Source organism: Necator americanus, chromosome X, assembly GCF_031761385.1.
Source record: "Necator americanus strain Aroian chromosome X, whole genome shotgun sequence".
NCBI classification, from domain to species: domain Eukaryota; kingdom Metazoa; phylum Nematoda; class Chromadorea; order Rhabditida; family Ancylostomatidae; genus Necator; species Necator americanus.
The window spans coordinates 20,329,256-20,344,682 of NC_087376.1; the positions used below are offsets into that span (position 1 = coordinate 20,329,256).

The window sequence follows — 15,427 nt, forward strand, 5'->3', positions numbered from 1 at the left end:
TTTGGTGAGTCTTACCAATTTCCTCGAACTTTAGTCGGTAATAGAAGGATGCTTCTTACGTGTCATCACAATTCCATGTCGACGAATAGGCTCAAGCACCAGACGACCAGCAAACGTGAACTGATGAATTCAAAAAAGATCGTTTGCGGTGACGAAAAGAAATTCGATTTGGATTATGAGAACAACTTATCATTGACGAGTTCATCACTTTGATCACCCTGATCACCTTGACTCCCGTTGATCTTCGAACTGGTCGAGCGGACGCCAGTAATTCTTCCATTTGTCCCGATCGCGCGCCAGAGTAGCCCAGTGGTTCCTCCTTTCGCGTGGGACACGAAGAGCATCATATTTTTCTTTGAAGGACTTCGTGAAGAAATCTGACCATCGGGTCGGCGGTCTTCCTGTAGTGCGCTTAATATCGCGGGAAACCCAGTCGCTCACGGCGCTGGTCCAACGGTTGTCGTTAAAGCGCATCACGTGTCCGGCACACCTTATTTTGCTTTCCTTGGCAAACGCGGCGACATCTCTAATCTTCGATCACTGACGTAGGAGAGAACTTCGAATCCCGTCCCTCACTTGCCGACCATCAACCTTCACTCCCATGTCGTCCCATTCCAACTTTCGCATTGCGTTCTCGAGGGTGGCTGTGAATATTTTGGGTGAAATTGTATCACTTTGTCGGACCCCCCTCTTCACGTCAATGATGATGTTCTTGTAGAATGGCGAAATTCCGCTCGTGAAGTTACTGTACAACTCTCGAAGTACCTTTATGTACTGAGATTGTCACGACCGCTTCCGTCTCAACTGAGTAGAAGGCCTTCTTCAAGTCGATGAAGGTGAGACAGAGCGAAATCTTCTACTCTCGTGATACCTCGATAAGTTTCGAAACAGTGTGAATGTGGTCAATGTGCTGAATCCTTTTCGAAACCCTGCTTGCTCGCATGGCTGTCCTTCATCCAAGACTTTTTCAATCCTATTAAGGATCACTCCTGTAAAGAGCTTGTAGATGACGGACAGTAGGCAGATTGGACGATAGTTGCCGATGTCATGTGGATCTCCCTTTTTATACAACAACACGGTCTTGCTGGTCTTCCACTGTCTAGGAACCTTGCATTCCGACAGATAACGTGTAAAGAGCCTCGCCAGGGTGTTGATGAGTACTGGCGGAAGGTTCTTCAGGTGTTCTGGTCTTATTCTGTCGCGACCGGGTGCCGTACGATTTCTTACCCACATGATAGCATGTCGTATTTCGGACGGGAGAACCTCTGGAATGACTTGTCCGTCTTCCCCCAGATGGTGAGGAGGCAAGTGGACATGGCTGTCGAAGAGATCAGAGTAGAAGTCGTAGATGATTTTCTCCATCCTCCTTCTCGATGCAATGACTGTTTCCTTTGGGTTCCAGAGAGCAGTCATCCTCGTCTTGCGAGTGGCGAAGTCTCGACGGGCATAGCGGATGCTTTTCCCCTCCTCTGCAGCTTCAGCCAGCACTTCTGCTCTTCTCTCTTTGAGGTCTTCCTTTATCGCCTCTCTGCAAAGCCTTGCGAGCTCGGACGGAGTTCTTGGTTCTCTGGGGCTCGTGCTGCTCCACGCTGGCGTATCAGCTCGAGAGTTTCAAGAGACAGGCGTCTCTCGGTTTTTTTAAAACTCTCAGCCTTCTTCGCGCAGTGGTGAAGGTGTTCAACAAGCCAGTCATATTCCTCGTCGATGTTGTCCATTGCGGAATCTTCCCAAAAGCCGGCTAGCGTAGCGAAGAGATCCCAGTTGATGATAGTCCTGAGATTTCTCTCTCTGAACTTGGCGGCTTTCGCTGCTCTCCTTGTGAAGGAAAATTTTCTTCGGAGGAGGCGATGGTCCGATCTCGTATAGAACTTTGGTACAACAGCGACATCCGCAAGGCAGAACCTTTTATTGACGATGATGTGGTCTATTTCATTACGGTACCCTCCACCGGGTGACTCCCACGTCCAGCGTAGAGAGGAAGGCTTCTGGAATTGCGAGTTCCCATAGATGGTTTTAGTCGTCATGATGAACTCGGAGAGCCTCTGCCCCTGGTCATTCCGTTGTAGGCCGTGGGTCCCGATGTGAAGATCCTCGGGCGTTCTTCTTGGGCCAACTTTGGCGTTGAAATCGCTAATTATGACCTTGTAGAAGGCATGATCTTCTCGGTAGAACTTCTCTAGGTCCATATAGAAAGAAACATCAAGAAAACGAAAAAGGAAACAATTATAGTGCAAATTGACCAGTGATACATTTTTCAGAGTATACCCGGTATTTCCATAAATGGATTTGTAGTTTCCATTTAACGATAAATAAAAAGATCTAATTTTCGTAAAGGTTCAAACAACTTCTATCACTAGACACTTTTCTTTTTTGTTCGGTTCAAAAAGCGCATTGTAATATCTGCAATGTAAAATGGGCAGAAACGGAGACATCAACGATACGTCGCACAAAAGGAGCAACCAGGCTACTGTGGCGATTGTGATGCTACCAGGAGCCGCGCGGTGCAATCACCGACGCTAATTAGCTTTCTGGATGGCGGTAAATTATACGGGTACCTCTTGACCGTTCCCCATTATTATTCATATCTTATGTATATTAAGGACGGGTGTGGTACAGTCTGTGTAGTGCCTTTTGTAGAAAATGGTTCAGTGGAATACTTTATCAGTGGTAGGACCTTTGGTCCGAGTAACAATGGAATAGTGGCAGACACTAGCACGAATATGCACACTACTCGGGGTCAGCTTGTATGCTGCCCCTTATATAGTGCGCCAACAAGAATACACTGAGGACAGTTGATGCGCTGCCTCTTAAACAATCGTACTACGACATTTTGTCACGGTAATATATTTGTAACAATGGATTACGAGGATAATGAAGAACGGTAGAGGTTCGGCTGCTATTGACGAACACTCGCCCAGCCACACAATGTAGGCATCCAATAATAGTAGAGGAAACAATAACAATTAAATAACAATAGAGATACAACGATATAAAGCAAGAGTATATGTTGCGTATACCTCGCAGCAATGGTGTTGGCATATATTCGCAGAGGCATGTTATGGTTTTGGTAAGGCGTAATGAGGGAACAGTAATGGAAGAATAGTTGAATAACAGTTGAAGAATAAGTAGAATGACGGAGGAGTGAGTGAGTCTCTCGTCCCTGCATGTGAGTTCGGTAGATTTCGCTACTCGCTAAGAAATGCAAGTGCATCTCGCGCCTCTGATCGAGGCAATAATGAATTGTTCAGTTCTTTGAGAATCTCGCGCCTCGTCAAGAGATGCTAGTGGAATTTTCATATCGCTAGGAGAATATTCTTCTTGCACAGAAGAGTTGTTTACAGGAGCATCAGAAGAAATTTCCAGCGAATGAACTTTGTTTAGCGGCCTTTGTAATATTTTTCCACTTGGCATGAGTAGTTTTATCATCCGAAATTGTCCATTATTGCTTTGAATAATCTCATCAACTCTGCCATATATCCAGCTACCGCGTGGAATCAATTCCCGTTCAACAAGAACAATTTCTCCAATTTTTGGATCATATTCTTTCTATGTCTTGGTTGTCTGGGATGTCTTTTTTGGTTATCCCCTAATACTGTTAAGTATTGCGTGTTCCAAGCATTCAAAAACCTGTTGGATATCCTTTCCGAGAATTCGAGTGCTTCTTTTGCTTGTGTCACGCTTTGGATTAGGTTAGGATCGTAGTCTTCATCATGATCTCTGTCATGTAGCAACAACTGGAATCGAGAATTTCAAATTTCTCTGATGGAAATCGACAGGTCTCATTGATGTCCCGCTGAAATTGCAATTGGTCTGGTGTTTATAATGACCTCAATTTGAGCGGTGATTGTCAAATGATAGCTTTCTTCTTCCTACCGCTTTCTGAAAATCCATTTAATACCTTCAGAAGCGGAGTCGGTCATAACTGAGCTTTCGCCGAGATCATCTTTTTTTATTGTCTATGACCTAATGACCTGGCTTGTAATTGCTTCCAAAGTCCGTCCCAATAAGTTGCAAAACCCTTCCACGCAATGTGAAACGGAGGAAACAGTTTAAAAATGCTCCAATTGATGGATTTTCAGTCACTTCTAAGTGGATTGCTCTTGTTGTTAAGCAAGTGTGCAGACATAGGTACATTCTTTCATTCATTTTTGATTCAAATGGTCCCATTAAATCGCGTCCAACATTTTTAAATGCCTTCTTAATTGCAACCCGGTTTGGTACAAGTGGTGGCATTTCAGGCGCTCCAAATGGTAGACCGTGAAACTTTTTGCATGTAACACATTCCCAATTATTTTCTTACTGCACGTGATGGTTGTGGAATCCAATATTTTTGCCTTACTAAAGACAGCGTATGTTTTTTCCAGCATGGGCATTTTTTATGTGGAAGGCTTGTATGATTAATCTGGCCAAATCCGAATCGTTTGGGAAAGATGAGATTCTTTGTATCATACAATAAGATTTTGAATTTTAGATTCAAATTAGATTATTTCGAAGCTGTCCCTGATGAATTTCTGATTATGAAATCTTGTTGACAGCCCTGTAATTAAGATGTTTTTATGTATTTCTGCTATAATAAATTTTTCACTCAATCTCAGGTTTGCAGCAGAAATTTCTTTTGCAGATTCAAATTCTGTTATGCTTCGTACCATTATATGTGAGCCTCTTTTTACATTACATCTTTCCACGCATCTGACTAGAAGTTTAGCAACAGTTGCCAATGTCCGCAAGGCTTTCGTCAGGCTGGAGAATCTTGATAAATCGATTGTTGTGGATGTTGAAGAGGTAATCACCGCAATGTTGCCGTGATGTAAAACTTTGCATCCATTTTCTGTGTAATCAGTGCCAATGTCGGCTATTAATCGCAACGGCCAATCGTTTCTCTCATCAGCAAGCCAACGTTGTCCACGAATCGTTGAATAAGGGCTGCAGTTACACCACTTGTTCCCAGCATAATTCATGAGCAAGGTTTTTAAGTGTTGGTACATGGCAAAAATTGTCTGTCAGAAAATTAGAGGTTCAAAACTACCGTATTTTTGCAATTCTGTCCGTCTGATTGGTAACAAAAATGGGAAGCTTGCCTGAAGACTTTGTCCATGCAAGTGTGATCTCACTGTCACTGATTATGTTCACCTCTGTAAACATATTTTTTGCAACCTCTATTATTGTAGTTGCCAAGCGCAAATCTAATACAGTACCTACCAGTTCCAGTGTCGGTATTGTTTGAAAAGTCTTTTTGGGCGCAAGTCTAATCTTGCCGCTAATCAGTTGCGTGACCTAATTGTTCTGTTCGCACCTTAGGTATGCGCATACTGCTATGGAGACCTTACTTGCATCAGCAAGACCCAGAGTGAGGATTTATTAGGAGCAATGTGTTCACTCAATAAGCGGCTAGGTACGGTAATCGATACATCGTTAACCTCATGTAAGGCCGCGTACCATTTGTTGTGTAAATCTTTCGGTACAGTATCTTTCCACTATATGCCAGTTTAATTACTAATGGTGGGGGAACGGTCAAGAGGTACCCGTATGATGTGCCGCCACGTCCTCAGGAGGCAAATGAGCGTCGTTAATTGCACCGCGTCTCCTGATACCACCATAATCGCTACAGTAGCCTGATTGCTCCTCTCGTGCTACGTCTTCAAGACGTCCCCCCCCCACGCCACCCACCCCTCCCACTTCTCTGCGTCTACCGCTCTTACGACGATTTTTTTTCGCCGCGCTTACAGCTGTTATGATGTGCTTTTAAAATCGAACGGAAAGGAAAGTAGCTGGTATTAGATGTTGTTCGAAGCTCTATATAAAGTGTGCTTGTAAGTTAATATGAAAGAAGGAAAGGATGAAAGAGTTTTGTACAAGTGATATGCCATTTAGAAATGCGAGTGAAAATGAAAATATCCTGTTTTGACTTGTTAGATGGAAATTAGTCATCCATCTCTTGGAATGCAAAAGATGCTTCAAAGAATTCCCCCTGATCGGTGTAATGCTACTTTTTTTAACTTTTTTTCGCTTTCTATGAATTTCTTTTTGCTTATCTAGCTGGGTAAAATTGGCATCCAACGATTAACGAGGCGCGAATAATGCCTCGCAGACATACACTGTACCTAAGGATATATCTCGAAGATACAAAGGTCTCTATTAGCCACTAATACACCTAACCTGTCACATTGATTTTATGCAGAGAACAGATAGAAATGAAGCGGTAAAACGCTGTTGGAAGAAGTTTGAAGAACCATACAAGGTTTTATTATATAAAACTGTATAAAACGTACAAGTAAGTATTGGAATATTTGACATGCGCTCTATATAAGCATCATATCTATGTAAAATTTTGAAAAGGTAAAATGCAGAAAGGAGTTCAAAGAATGTATGCAAAGTAATAAACGCATAAAGTTGCTGTTATTATAGCTGCTGCAGTTGAAAGTTGAACACGAATTCGTGAATGGCATCGTGACAACCACATACTTATGCACAGCTAGTTTATATAGAAGACTTAGGGCATGAAATGTGTTAAATCATGACATGTGTGAAAATATATGCATGTTATTCTTTTCCCTGGAGCATTTTTTTGACATAATTTTTACTTATGTAAAGTTACATTGTATAAAATTGGATTTACTTCTTCTCTTTTATCCCCAATAATATGAGCTTAGTTTACTATACCCGTACATCAGAATTCGCTTCGGCATCAAAATTCGCACTATCCACCGTTTTGTCGCGGCGCGAACGTCGCGCGCGGCGTTGATTAGAGAGCAATAGGAAGGTGTAGGTGATCTCAGGCGGTCGTGGAGGATGTCTAGCTGGTGGAGCGGCAGCCGTAATTATACGGAGGAGCGCGGTGCCGAAGGGAGGAGAGGGCAGTCAGCCGTTTTTCACGGGTACCTCTTGTTCCGCATCCGACGAATTGCCGATAGGGAGACTTGCAGCTTAGCTTTGTAGGGGTCGACCACATGCACTTGGTCAGTGAGTTGAATGGCGAATTAGCTTCAGCGCATCTTTGCTGAATATCTCTCTCGTAGTTGCCGTCGTTTTTCAGCATACAGCCCGCATAACAGATCTCATCCACGAGTTCGATAGTTTGTACATCCTCCCTGATTCTCGTTGACATTCTCGAGAAGACCCAAATCTGCTTTCATTGATCAGGGCGGAATCGCAGTCCGTAGTCTGAAGCTAATTTTTCGATACAAGGTTAACAACGTGTTGTAACTACGCGATGCTAGAATTACTACATCGTTAGTGTGCTCGAGACTCACCAAGAGACGCGCTGACGGTGCTAGAGTGACGTCAACATGACACTGCTCAACTGTTCTTTGCATTATGTCATCGGGAGCAAAGTTGAACAGAAAGGGTTCCCCCACAGTCTATTGTCGCACGCCAGTTTCTGCTTGTAGTTCATTCGACTGGCGTTTGAACCGCAGCGAAGCGCACTGAGAAGACGGCCTCGGTGAGTAGTCGAGAGCGGCTTCGAAGACTAAAAAAAAGCTAACTGTAGAGGCTTCGAATACTACTGCCAGATTTCAAACACTTTCCTCACAATCAACACCTGGTCAGTCGTTGATCGACCAGGGCGAAAGCCGGCTTGCTCGTCACGGGTAGTTTCTTCGCCATGTCGGGTTAGTCGATCAAGGGTGGTCGGCTTGAAGATCTCGTACCTCATATGCAGCAATGATGTTCCTCGATAATTCTTTGTTTTTCACTCCCCCTCCCTTCAAAATTCGCACTATCCACCGCTTTGTCGCGGCGTTGATCAGAGAACAATAGGGAGGCGGGGTGTAGATGATCTCAGACGGTCGTGGAGGATATGTAGCTGGTGGAGCGGCAGCCGTAATTACGCGGAGGAGCGCGATGTTGAAGGGAGGACAGTAGCGGTCAGCCCGGTTTTCAAGGGTACTTCTTGTCTCGTACCCGTAATGGTGTCATTATCTCCCAAAGATCATACACTGAATTGAGTTGACTTACGATATCCCGTTTCGTAAGTTTCTCTTTTAAAGAGAATTTTGTCTCGACTGAGAACTCATCTTTCGTAATTAACGCCCAGGAGTTTTATTTTGTTTCCTGATAGTCTATCTTCTTTAGAGAGAGCATCATTCATTTCTGTATTGTTCGATATGAATTCTCGTAGGTCAGAGCACATTATCCGCAAATATATTTTTTGCTTCCTTGCATTTCGAAATGGCTTCGTCTACGGAATTTGCTTGAAACCTGATATTATCTATGCGCAGATTCCTGGCTATTTCTTTTGATAGCAGAGTATTTTTCATATTGAGAAAGGTTAGTACTGCCATGTTTAAAATGCTCGGAGATCCGGTTATCCCGAATGGTAATTTTTTGAATCTACAGTACGTAATGTTTTCCTTTGTACGTGGCTGTGTTACATCTTCCACCCATAGGAATCTGCACAAGTCCTTGTGTGGGTTCTGAAGTCGTGTTTGCGTGAATGTTGCTTCTATGTCACATTGTTTTGACCATTGTTTTTGAAAGTCGACTTGAATTTAGAATGTCGTGAATTTTGTTTACAAACGATGCACCAGTTTCCATAACGTCACTAAGAGAAATGTTCCCTTTCTGTCTGGATGACGTTTAGATGAATGTTGTCTCGCAACGGGAATGGTGCGGTTACGCAGCCACTTTCGAAAGAAATTGTCTTTGAATAGTCTTTGAAGTAGTCGCACGCAGCGTCGGCACCTTTTGCAGTGTTCGTACTGATGCCTAATCCATCGTGTTCAGACATCTTGAGTAGAATATCTGCTTCTGACCTTTCGTTTACTAATGTTAGACCATATGTCATACTTGTTTGGTCATCTGCGAATTGTAGATCACGCCCGCCTATGTATTGCTGGAAGTTTTGTTGCCATTTCTTCTGTTATGAGCGTTTTTCGCGCTCCAGTGTCAAGGAAGAAAAATGCTTTTTTGAATTGTTTTGTTTTGTGGCTCCAAACGTTTACTTCTGCTGTCATCAGCACGATTTGTTCTTTCCAACGGTGACTTTACTCACTTTCTTCCGCTACTGAAGTTGTACTTGCGTTGACGTCCGCCTGCTATTTGCCGGATAACATTTACTCTATTGCGCCATGCCTCTGTGTTAGTTCGGTTATCCGCCTCTGCTTGTCGCGTATTGTATTGATTGGTGTTGTTAGCTCGATTGTGGTGCCTAGAACACTTGTTTGTGATGTTTGGACCGCTTGATAGACACAAATTTTTGTTCCCACATGTGGGACAATCTGACCATGAACAATAAAAACGAAATATTTCCAGCAGAGAGTTTCTTTTCTCTGACAATACTTCGTTTAATTTGTACTCCTGTAACTGTTCTACAGTAAGCAGATACATGATTCTGATTTCCGAAAAAAAAACACACACACGCTTTGAGTTTCTTCCTATACTCACTGGTTGTGTGTTCTTCAATTCTCTTTGGTGCTTTACGTTTGTTTAATCTATTTTTTAATCGCGATTCTACGATTTTTTTTTGCAGTAATCCCTTTTTCGATTCCTTTCATGACATCATTTATTTTCACCTCTTCTTGTTTTGTATAGTTGTCAACACGTTCTTGACAATGCTGTAGGGGAATTTCTCTAGAATATTTGGGTCCGCGTAGCGTCTTGCATGCAGCGTATGTCTTGACCTGCTGAAATCATTTGATTAATAAGCATTCGAGTTTTGTCGTATGCTGCGATACAGCTTTCTGCGGTACCGTTTGTTGGGTGCATATCGACTAGTTTTTGGACAATGTTAGCTCGGTTCGTTGGCTTATTGCCAAAATTTTTCCTAAGTTCCTCAATCATCCACTTGTAGTTTTGTGGAACGAGCTGTATGCCTTTAATAGCCATCTCGGCTCTTCCTCTGAGGCTGTCCTTTAATAAGAGCATCTTTTCAACTGTGTTTAATGCTTTGCTCTCATGTACGAGAGTTTCAAAAACTGTCCAGAACTCTGGGAATTCTTCTTCGTCTCCGTAAAAACGAGATAAGTCGAGTTGTTTTGGTTTCAACGTCCGACAAATAGACTCTTCTTTATCACCCAAATTTTCTGATACTTCTTCTGATAGCCATTGTGCATCTTCTGTTTTAACTTTATCGTCATCCATAAATTCTAATTGTTTGAGTTCACTTTTGAATGGATCAACTCTAAGATTTGCAGCGATTTTCTGTTTTTTTTAATCTAGGTATTCGTTAGTGCATGCTTCCAAAATGTTGCTATATCGTTTGCTTGCAATTTTTTTTCACTGAATTGACTTTCCTTGTCAATTTCTCCGAGTTTCTTTGGGTTCTTCTTTGTTTGCCTTGATTTCAGCTTCTTCATACTCTTTTTTTTTGAGTTTTTCAATTAAGTTCTGCAGGTGGTCCCGGCTTGACCCAATTATTCTTATTCCTCCTATCATGAGGTGTACTGCAGCTGTAGTATCTTCGTATTGTTTATTGTCGTCCCGGGTCAGCTTTAATTTTGTTGAGTAAGGCTAGTATTTTGTCAGCAGTGTTTGCAGCAACTGAGCGCTGATTGGTTTCCTGTGGAGATTAGGAGACATTTTTTATCTCTGTAAAATTGACCTTTTGTGCCAGTTTGTTGTGCAGTGATTTATTTTTCTTTTTGTTCTGATCTCTAGTGAGAGATGGATTTAACTGAGTGGTTTTCTCAGTTATTTGAGCTCTTCTTTCGCTCTTGATTTGCCCTGGCTCTTTGGATGAGACCGGGTTTCTGGAATATTCCAGTTTTTTGAGCTTTTCTTTAGCTCTTGAATTGTCTCGACCTCTATGGAGATGGTCCGCTTACTGCATATAGTTTTTGGGCGGATGTAATGTGGCAGTTAGAGGTTCCGCCGGTCTATCGAAGGTTCGAATCCGCTCTACTGCTCACCGAGCCTTTCATCCCTCCGGGATCGATAAAGTGGTACCAGACTTGTCTGGGAGGATAAAAACACTGACTTGAAACATCGGCTAGCCACCGCAAGTCACTGTATTGGCCAGTCACGCATTAGTGAACCTCAAACGACTTTGAATTGGAGTGAATGTGGTGGCGCATCCCAAGCGGATTGATTAACGCCAGAAACTTTATCCTTCATCCTTTATCTATGGAGACGGAAAGCCAATTAGTTTGGCCTATGCACCGAAGGTTGTGTAGTGCCTTTTGTAGAGTGGTTCAGTGGAATACTTTGTCAGTGGTAGGATCCTTGGCCCGAATAACAATGGAATAGTGGCAGACGCTAGCATGAGCATGCACGCTACTCGGCGTCAGTTGGTATGCTGCTTCTTATCTAGTGCGCTAACAAGACTACACTGAGGACAGTCGATGCGCTGCCTCTTACACAATCGTACTATAACACTGTGTCACGGCAGTATATTTGTAATAATGCATTACGAGGATAATGAAGTACGGTAGAGGTTCGGCGGCTATTTCCGAACACAGTCGGTGGTCCTCTGTGGTTGCACGGTCTCTTTTTCGAAACCACCCTAGTGTCAACCAAGCCTTTTATCATTCCGGAGTCTATGAACTGGTACCGGAGTTGTCTAGGCGGATAAAAACACTGACTTGATACATGGGCCCCGCGAGTCATTGCATAGGCCAACAAGTGTTCCAAATTCCTGAACGATAACGAATTGCAGCAGAACGCGTTGGCGCATCCCAAGCAAACTGATACGCCAAACACTTATTATGTAGATTATATTGAGCTCTTTTTAAAACACCCATCATGACCTTTTTTGAGTCTCAGGTTGTAGATTTCTTCTAAATCTCTGCTCGAATGTTCTCCCTCAGTCGCATAAAAGGCTGCAGGTTGCTTAAATACACCCTTTCTTTGAGATTCCTCCGAAAGAAGTGTGATTTGCATTGTTGACAAATTAAGGTTTGTCTAGCAGCAGGTGCCAAGCGTGCTTTGAAAATCTTTCAACAGGAGGGTCGTAAGAGTGATCCGGGAGCAGTAGGGGAGACGTAAGGGGGGGGGGGGGGTCGGTTGAGGAGATTAATTAAGAGAGTAGAGAGGAAAAGACGAAAGACGAGAGAGTGGTCGATTCTAAATAAACACATATCAAGTGGTACAAAATGTAAGAAAAATAGACGACGCGATGTATTTCTAAAGCATTTCGCAAAAAATTTTACACAACGTTTTGGTCCGGAATCAGTTTGGGAAAACACTAGACAAATGAAAGACATTGAGGTGAGGAGGAATGCGAGAATATAAGTACGGAATACGTACCGTACAAGAATACGCAATACGTACTGAACTACAGCTTTGCTTTGGAGTGAGTTGTTTTAAAAAGAAAACCATCAGTTTTTCTTATCAGCTGTCAATACAAGTTCCATCGAATATTTGAACAACTAAAATCATTGCAAAACGTCAAAATTATTAGAAATAAAGCAATGAGAGCGAAGGCAATGAAATGGGGAACAAATAGTTGTTAATGCACGTATCTAAAATTTTGGTCCTTTAAATGGATTCTGGATAGATTCCGGAATGATGAAAGGTTTGGTTGGCAATAGGGCGGTTTCGAACCATCGACCTGCAACCACAGCAGACATCTTACCGACTGTGCTCCGCTCCTAATATACATAAGATATGTATATAATAGGGAACGGTCAAGAGGTACCCTTATAATGTGTCGCCATCTTACTTAGATACTTAGACGGTCCGTCTTCACTGGACGTGCGGGCCCTAGCATCTCTTCCGCTCGTTTCGTTCCCTCACCACTGTCATCCAAGATGTTCTCAAGTTTCTTGAGCGATGTTGACGAGGTCCTTGAGCCGAGTTCTCAGCTGGTCCATCCGTGTAGCGCGTTACCCCATCTCGTTGGCAGTCTCCCTCGAGGGCGCTTAGCATCCTTGGGATCCACTCTAGCGTTCTCTAAATCCATCTATCGTCGATTCTTCTCATAATGTGACCGGCATATCTATGCTTTGCTTTCGATAAATACTCCGCTGGGTCGCGAAGACGGGACATTCCTCTTAAGTCGGAGCTGCGAAGACCGGCTAGATGTTGTGCGCCGGTGAAACTTTAGAAGAGATTTCTCAAGAGCACTGTGGGTAGTTTCCCATGTTCATGAACGCTCGAGGTATACGTGTGACGAAGTTTCCACGATTTGGGAGCCTTCAAGTTGTACTCCTCCGTCGTCGCAGAAGAGGTTCTTCATGAACTGTGTCTTTTTTCTGTTTATTCGCAGTCCTATTCTCTTCCCTGCTTCCTTCAGTTCGTTAAGCATCCTTTTTGCTTCATTGGTACTGCTTCAAAAGAGGACGATGTCGTCCGCCAAACGAAGGTTCGAGAAGAGTCTTCCATCAACACGTAAGCCCCCTTCTTCTCAGGAAAGTGATTTCATTATCAATGCAGCCGTGAACAGCTTTGGCGATATAGTATCGCCCTGTCGTATCCTTTCCAGTGAGTATGGTGAGGCGGCGGTGGAAAAGCTGTATATTAGTGGTGCATCGATCGTAGCAATTGGCTTATGTCCTCACATATGACGCGTCTACACTTTGATCGACCAGAGCTGGCAGTATTGCAGTCGTTTCTACGCTGTAGAAGGCTTTCTCATAGTTGACGAAGGTTAAAACAAGGGGCAAACGGTATTCCTGGCAAACCTCTATGACCCTCGACACGGTCTGGATGTGGTCCTAGCAGCTGAACCCCTGACGGAATCCAGCTTGTTCTTGAGGCTGGTCTTCATCCAGCGTCCTAGATATGCGCGTTAGGATGATTTTGGTGAATGCTTCGCTCAGCAAGCATATCGGACGGTAGTTCCGAAGGTTCTCTCGGTCACCTTTCTTATGGATAAGAACGGTTCGCGAGGTCTTCCACTGGTCTGGGATCCTTTCTTTCTGAAGATAGGATGTCATATGCACTGCTAAGATTACATGAGGTGGATGGCCAGCAGCCCGAAGAAAGTCTGCTGAAATAAAGTCAGGTCCGGGGGCTGTGCCAGGTTCTTGTAGCATGGAATACAAGATGGACTCACTTGTAGTTCCGAAGGGAGAATCCGTGGTGGAGCATCACCAGTGAGGATGATCGGGCTTGACACAGGAGTTGATGAATGGAAAACATTCGAGTAGAACCTCTCCGTAATGATTTCCATCTCACGACGAGAGGACGTGCGAGTCCCGTCGCCCAGTATGCTGCTAGCGGAAAGAGAGAGAGAGAGATTTCGCAGAGATCCATGCGGCACTTCTTTAGACTCGTTCTTCTTTGTGCTGCTTCCAGAATCTTCTTCCGCCTGTATTTGAAAGATCCTCCTGCAACGCTTTTTTGCAGCTAGTGTTTGCTACTAACTGCTCAATATGCGATGCATTCGGATCAAGCCTCAAAGTCCTTCTTCTTTCCAACAATTCCTTGGTGGTCTTCAAAATTCGATCAAAGTTTGTCGTGCGTGGCTTCAAGGCACGTTCAGCACTGGCTCGTAATCCTCTGAGCAGCATCTCGTAGTCCACGTTTGGGTCCTCCTCGATGTACCAGTCACCTTGGGACAAAGAGTCCTCGAGTACGCAATTGTCGCTGACGACTTCTTTTCTCTTTCGTTGCTGATAGCAGATGTTCTTTTCCATCGCGTGGCTAGATCGTATTTTCGCACGAAGGAGACAGTGATCAGAACCACTACAAAAGGATGGTACTACTGAGGCGTCAAGTAGACACCACCTCCGGTTGAGGTTGGTGAGTATGTGGTAAATCTCCGCACGAGTCGCGCCATTGGGCGATTCCCATGTCCACCAACGATGATCTTTCTTCATGAAAAGAGAGTCCTTCTGTAGCCTTTTCTAGTTTTGCGTTGAAGTCTCCGACAACGAAATTTCAGAAGGACTTCTCGTTGCAGATTACTTCCTCCAGTTCCTCGTAAAACGCGTCCATTTAGGATTCATCAGCTGCTGATGTTGGTGAGTAGCAGTTGATGAAACTGATGGGTTTTTCGCGCAGAGGGAGGGCGAAGAATGGCCAGACAAGGTAAAAGGATCTCGGGAGAGCCGACAAGATGGACGACAGATGAGCGCTCAACAAACCGCCTACATTTCGTGACGGAACCTTCTCTCCACGAATGACGAGTGTACCGTCATTTATGTCGTACATCGCTCCTTCTGCAATTGGTCTCCTGCAGAGCAACCACGTGAAATTTGATACGCTCTGCAGCTCCGAGAAGGGCATACAGGTCAGCGTCTTTGGAAACTGTTCTCGCGTTGTAAGTACACAGTCTGAGACAGTCTCCATCGCCAGTCGTGCGTGTGTTGCCTTGTCCAGAATCAAAGATGTCCTGAGCAACCTAAGATTTGGTCGCCTCTTACTGGTCGCCATACCGACCGACGTCTGAGACGGCAGGGCCCAGTGTGCAGGGTACTGAGGCAGTGAATATGCTTCAGTGGCAAAAAGAGTTTTCCTCAAACTAAGCAGCCCTGCCACGGCGAGATTAGCTTTCACCACAGGTGGTCGCCCAACCTATATGGATCAGGGAGCCACCTTGCGACAT

The 15,427-nt window shown here is 44.0% G+C and overlaps 5 protein-coding genes across 7 annotated transcripts; all 5 read right to left on the reverse strand.

Annotated features, from left to right (window-relative positions):
* Positions 1–822: 822 nt before the first annotated feature.
* Positions 823–1,413, reverse strand: RB195_024390 (uncharacterized protein; the record flags this gene model as incomplete). The annotated part of the gene is made up of 1 exon (XM_064212143.1): positions 823–1,413. One exon carries the CDS (start codon positions 1,411–1,413, stop codon positions 823–825), a length of 591 nt encoding a protein of 196 aa, XP_064068024.1.
* Positions 1,414–1,517: 104 nt separating this feature from the next.
* Positions 1,518–2,186, reverse strand: RB195_024391 (uncharacterized protein; the record flags this gene model as incomplete). Its single annotated transcript, XM_064212144.1, has 1 exon — positions 1,518–2,186. One exon carries the CDS (start codon positions 2,184–2,186, stop codon positions 1,518–1,520), a length of 669 nt encoding a protein of 222 aa, XP_064068025.1.
* Positions 2,187–9,570: 7,384 nt separating this feature from the next.
* RB195_024392 (uncharacterized protein) lies at positions 9,571–10,080 on the reverse strand (the record flags this gene model as incomplete). Its single annotated transcript, XM_064212145.1, has 1 exon — positions 9,571–10,080. One exon carries the CDS (start codon positions 10,078–10,080, stop codon positions 9,571–9,573), a length of 510 nt encoding a protein of 169 aa, XP_064068026.1.
* Positions 10,081–12,598: 2,518 nt separating this feature from the next.
* On the reverse strand, positions 12,599–14,699 carry RB195_024393 (uncharacterized protein; the record flags this gene model as incomplete). Of its 3 annotated transcripts, XM_064212148.1 has the most annotated exons (4): positions 12,599–12,722; positions 13,606–13,796; positions 13,934–14,188; positions 14,241–14,516. In XM_064212148.1, the coding sequence occupies 4 exons, from the start codon at positions 14,514–14,516 to the stop codon at positions 12,599–12,601; spliced, it is 846 nt and encodes a 281-aa protein (XP_064068027.1). The 3 variants fall into 3 exon arrangements, with proteins under 3 accessions (XP_064068027.1, XP_064068028.1, XP_064068029.1); XM_064212146.1 differs by lacking the exons at positions 12,599–12,722; positions 14,241–14,516 and having other exon boundaries at positions 13,593–13,796; positions 13,934–14,050; XM_064212147.1 differs by lacking the exons at positions 12,599–12,722; positions 13,606–13,796 and having other exon boundaries at positions 14,145–14,699.
* A 118-nt stretch (positions 14,700–14,817) lies between these two features.
* Positions 14,818–15,255, reverse strand: RB195_024394 (uncharacterized protein; the record flags this gene model as incomplete). The annotated part of the gene is made up of 1 exon (XM_064212149.1): positions 14,818–15,255. One exon carries the CDS (start codon positions 15,253–15,255, stop codon positions 14,818–14,820), a length of 438 nt encoding a protein of 145 aa, XP_064068030.1.
* Positions 15,256–15,427: the final 172 nt, after the last annotated feature.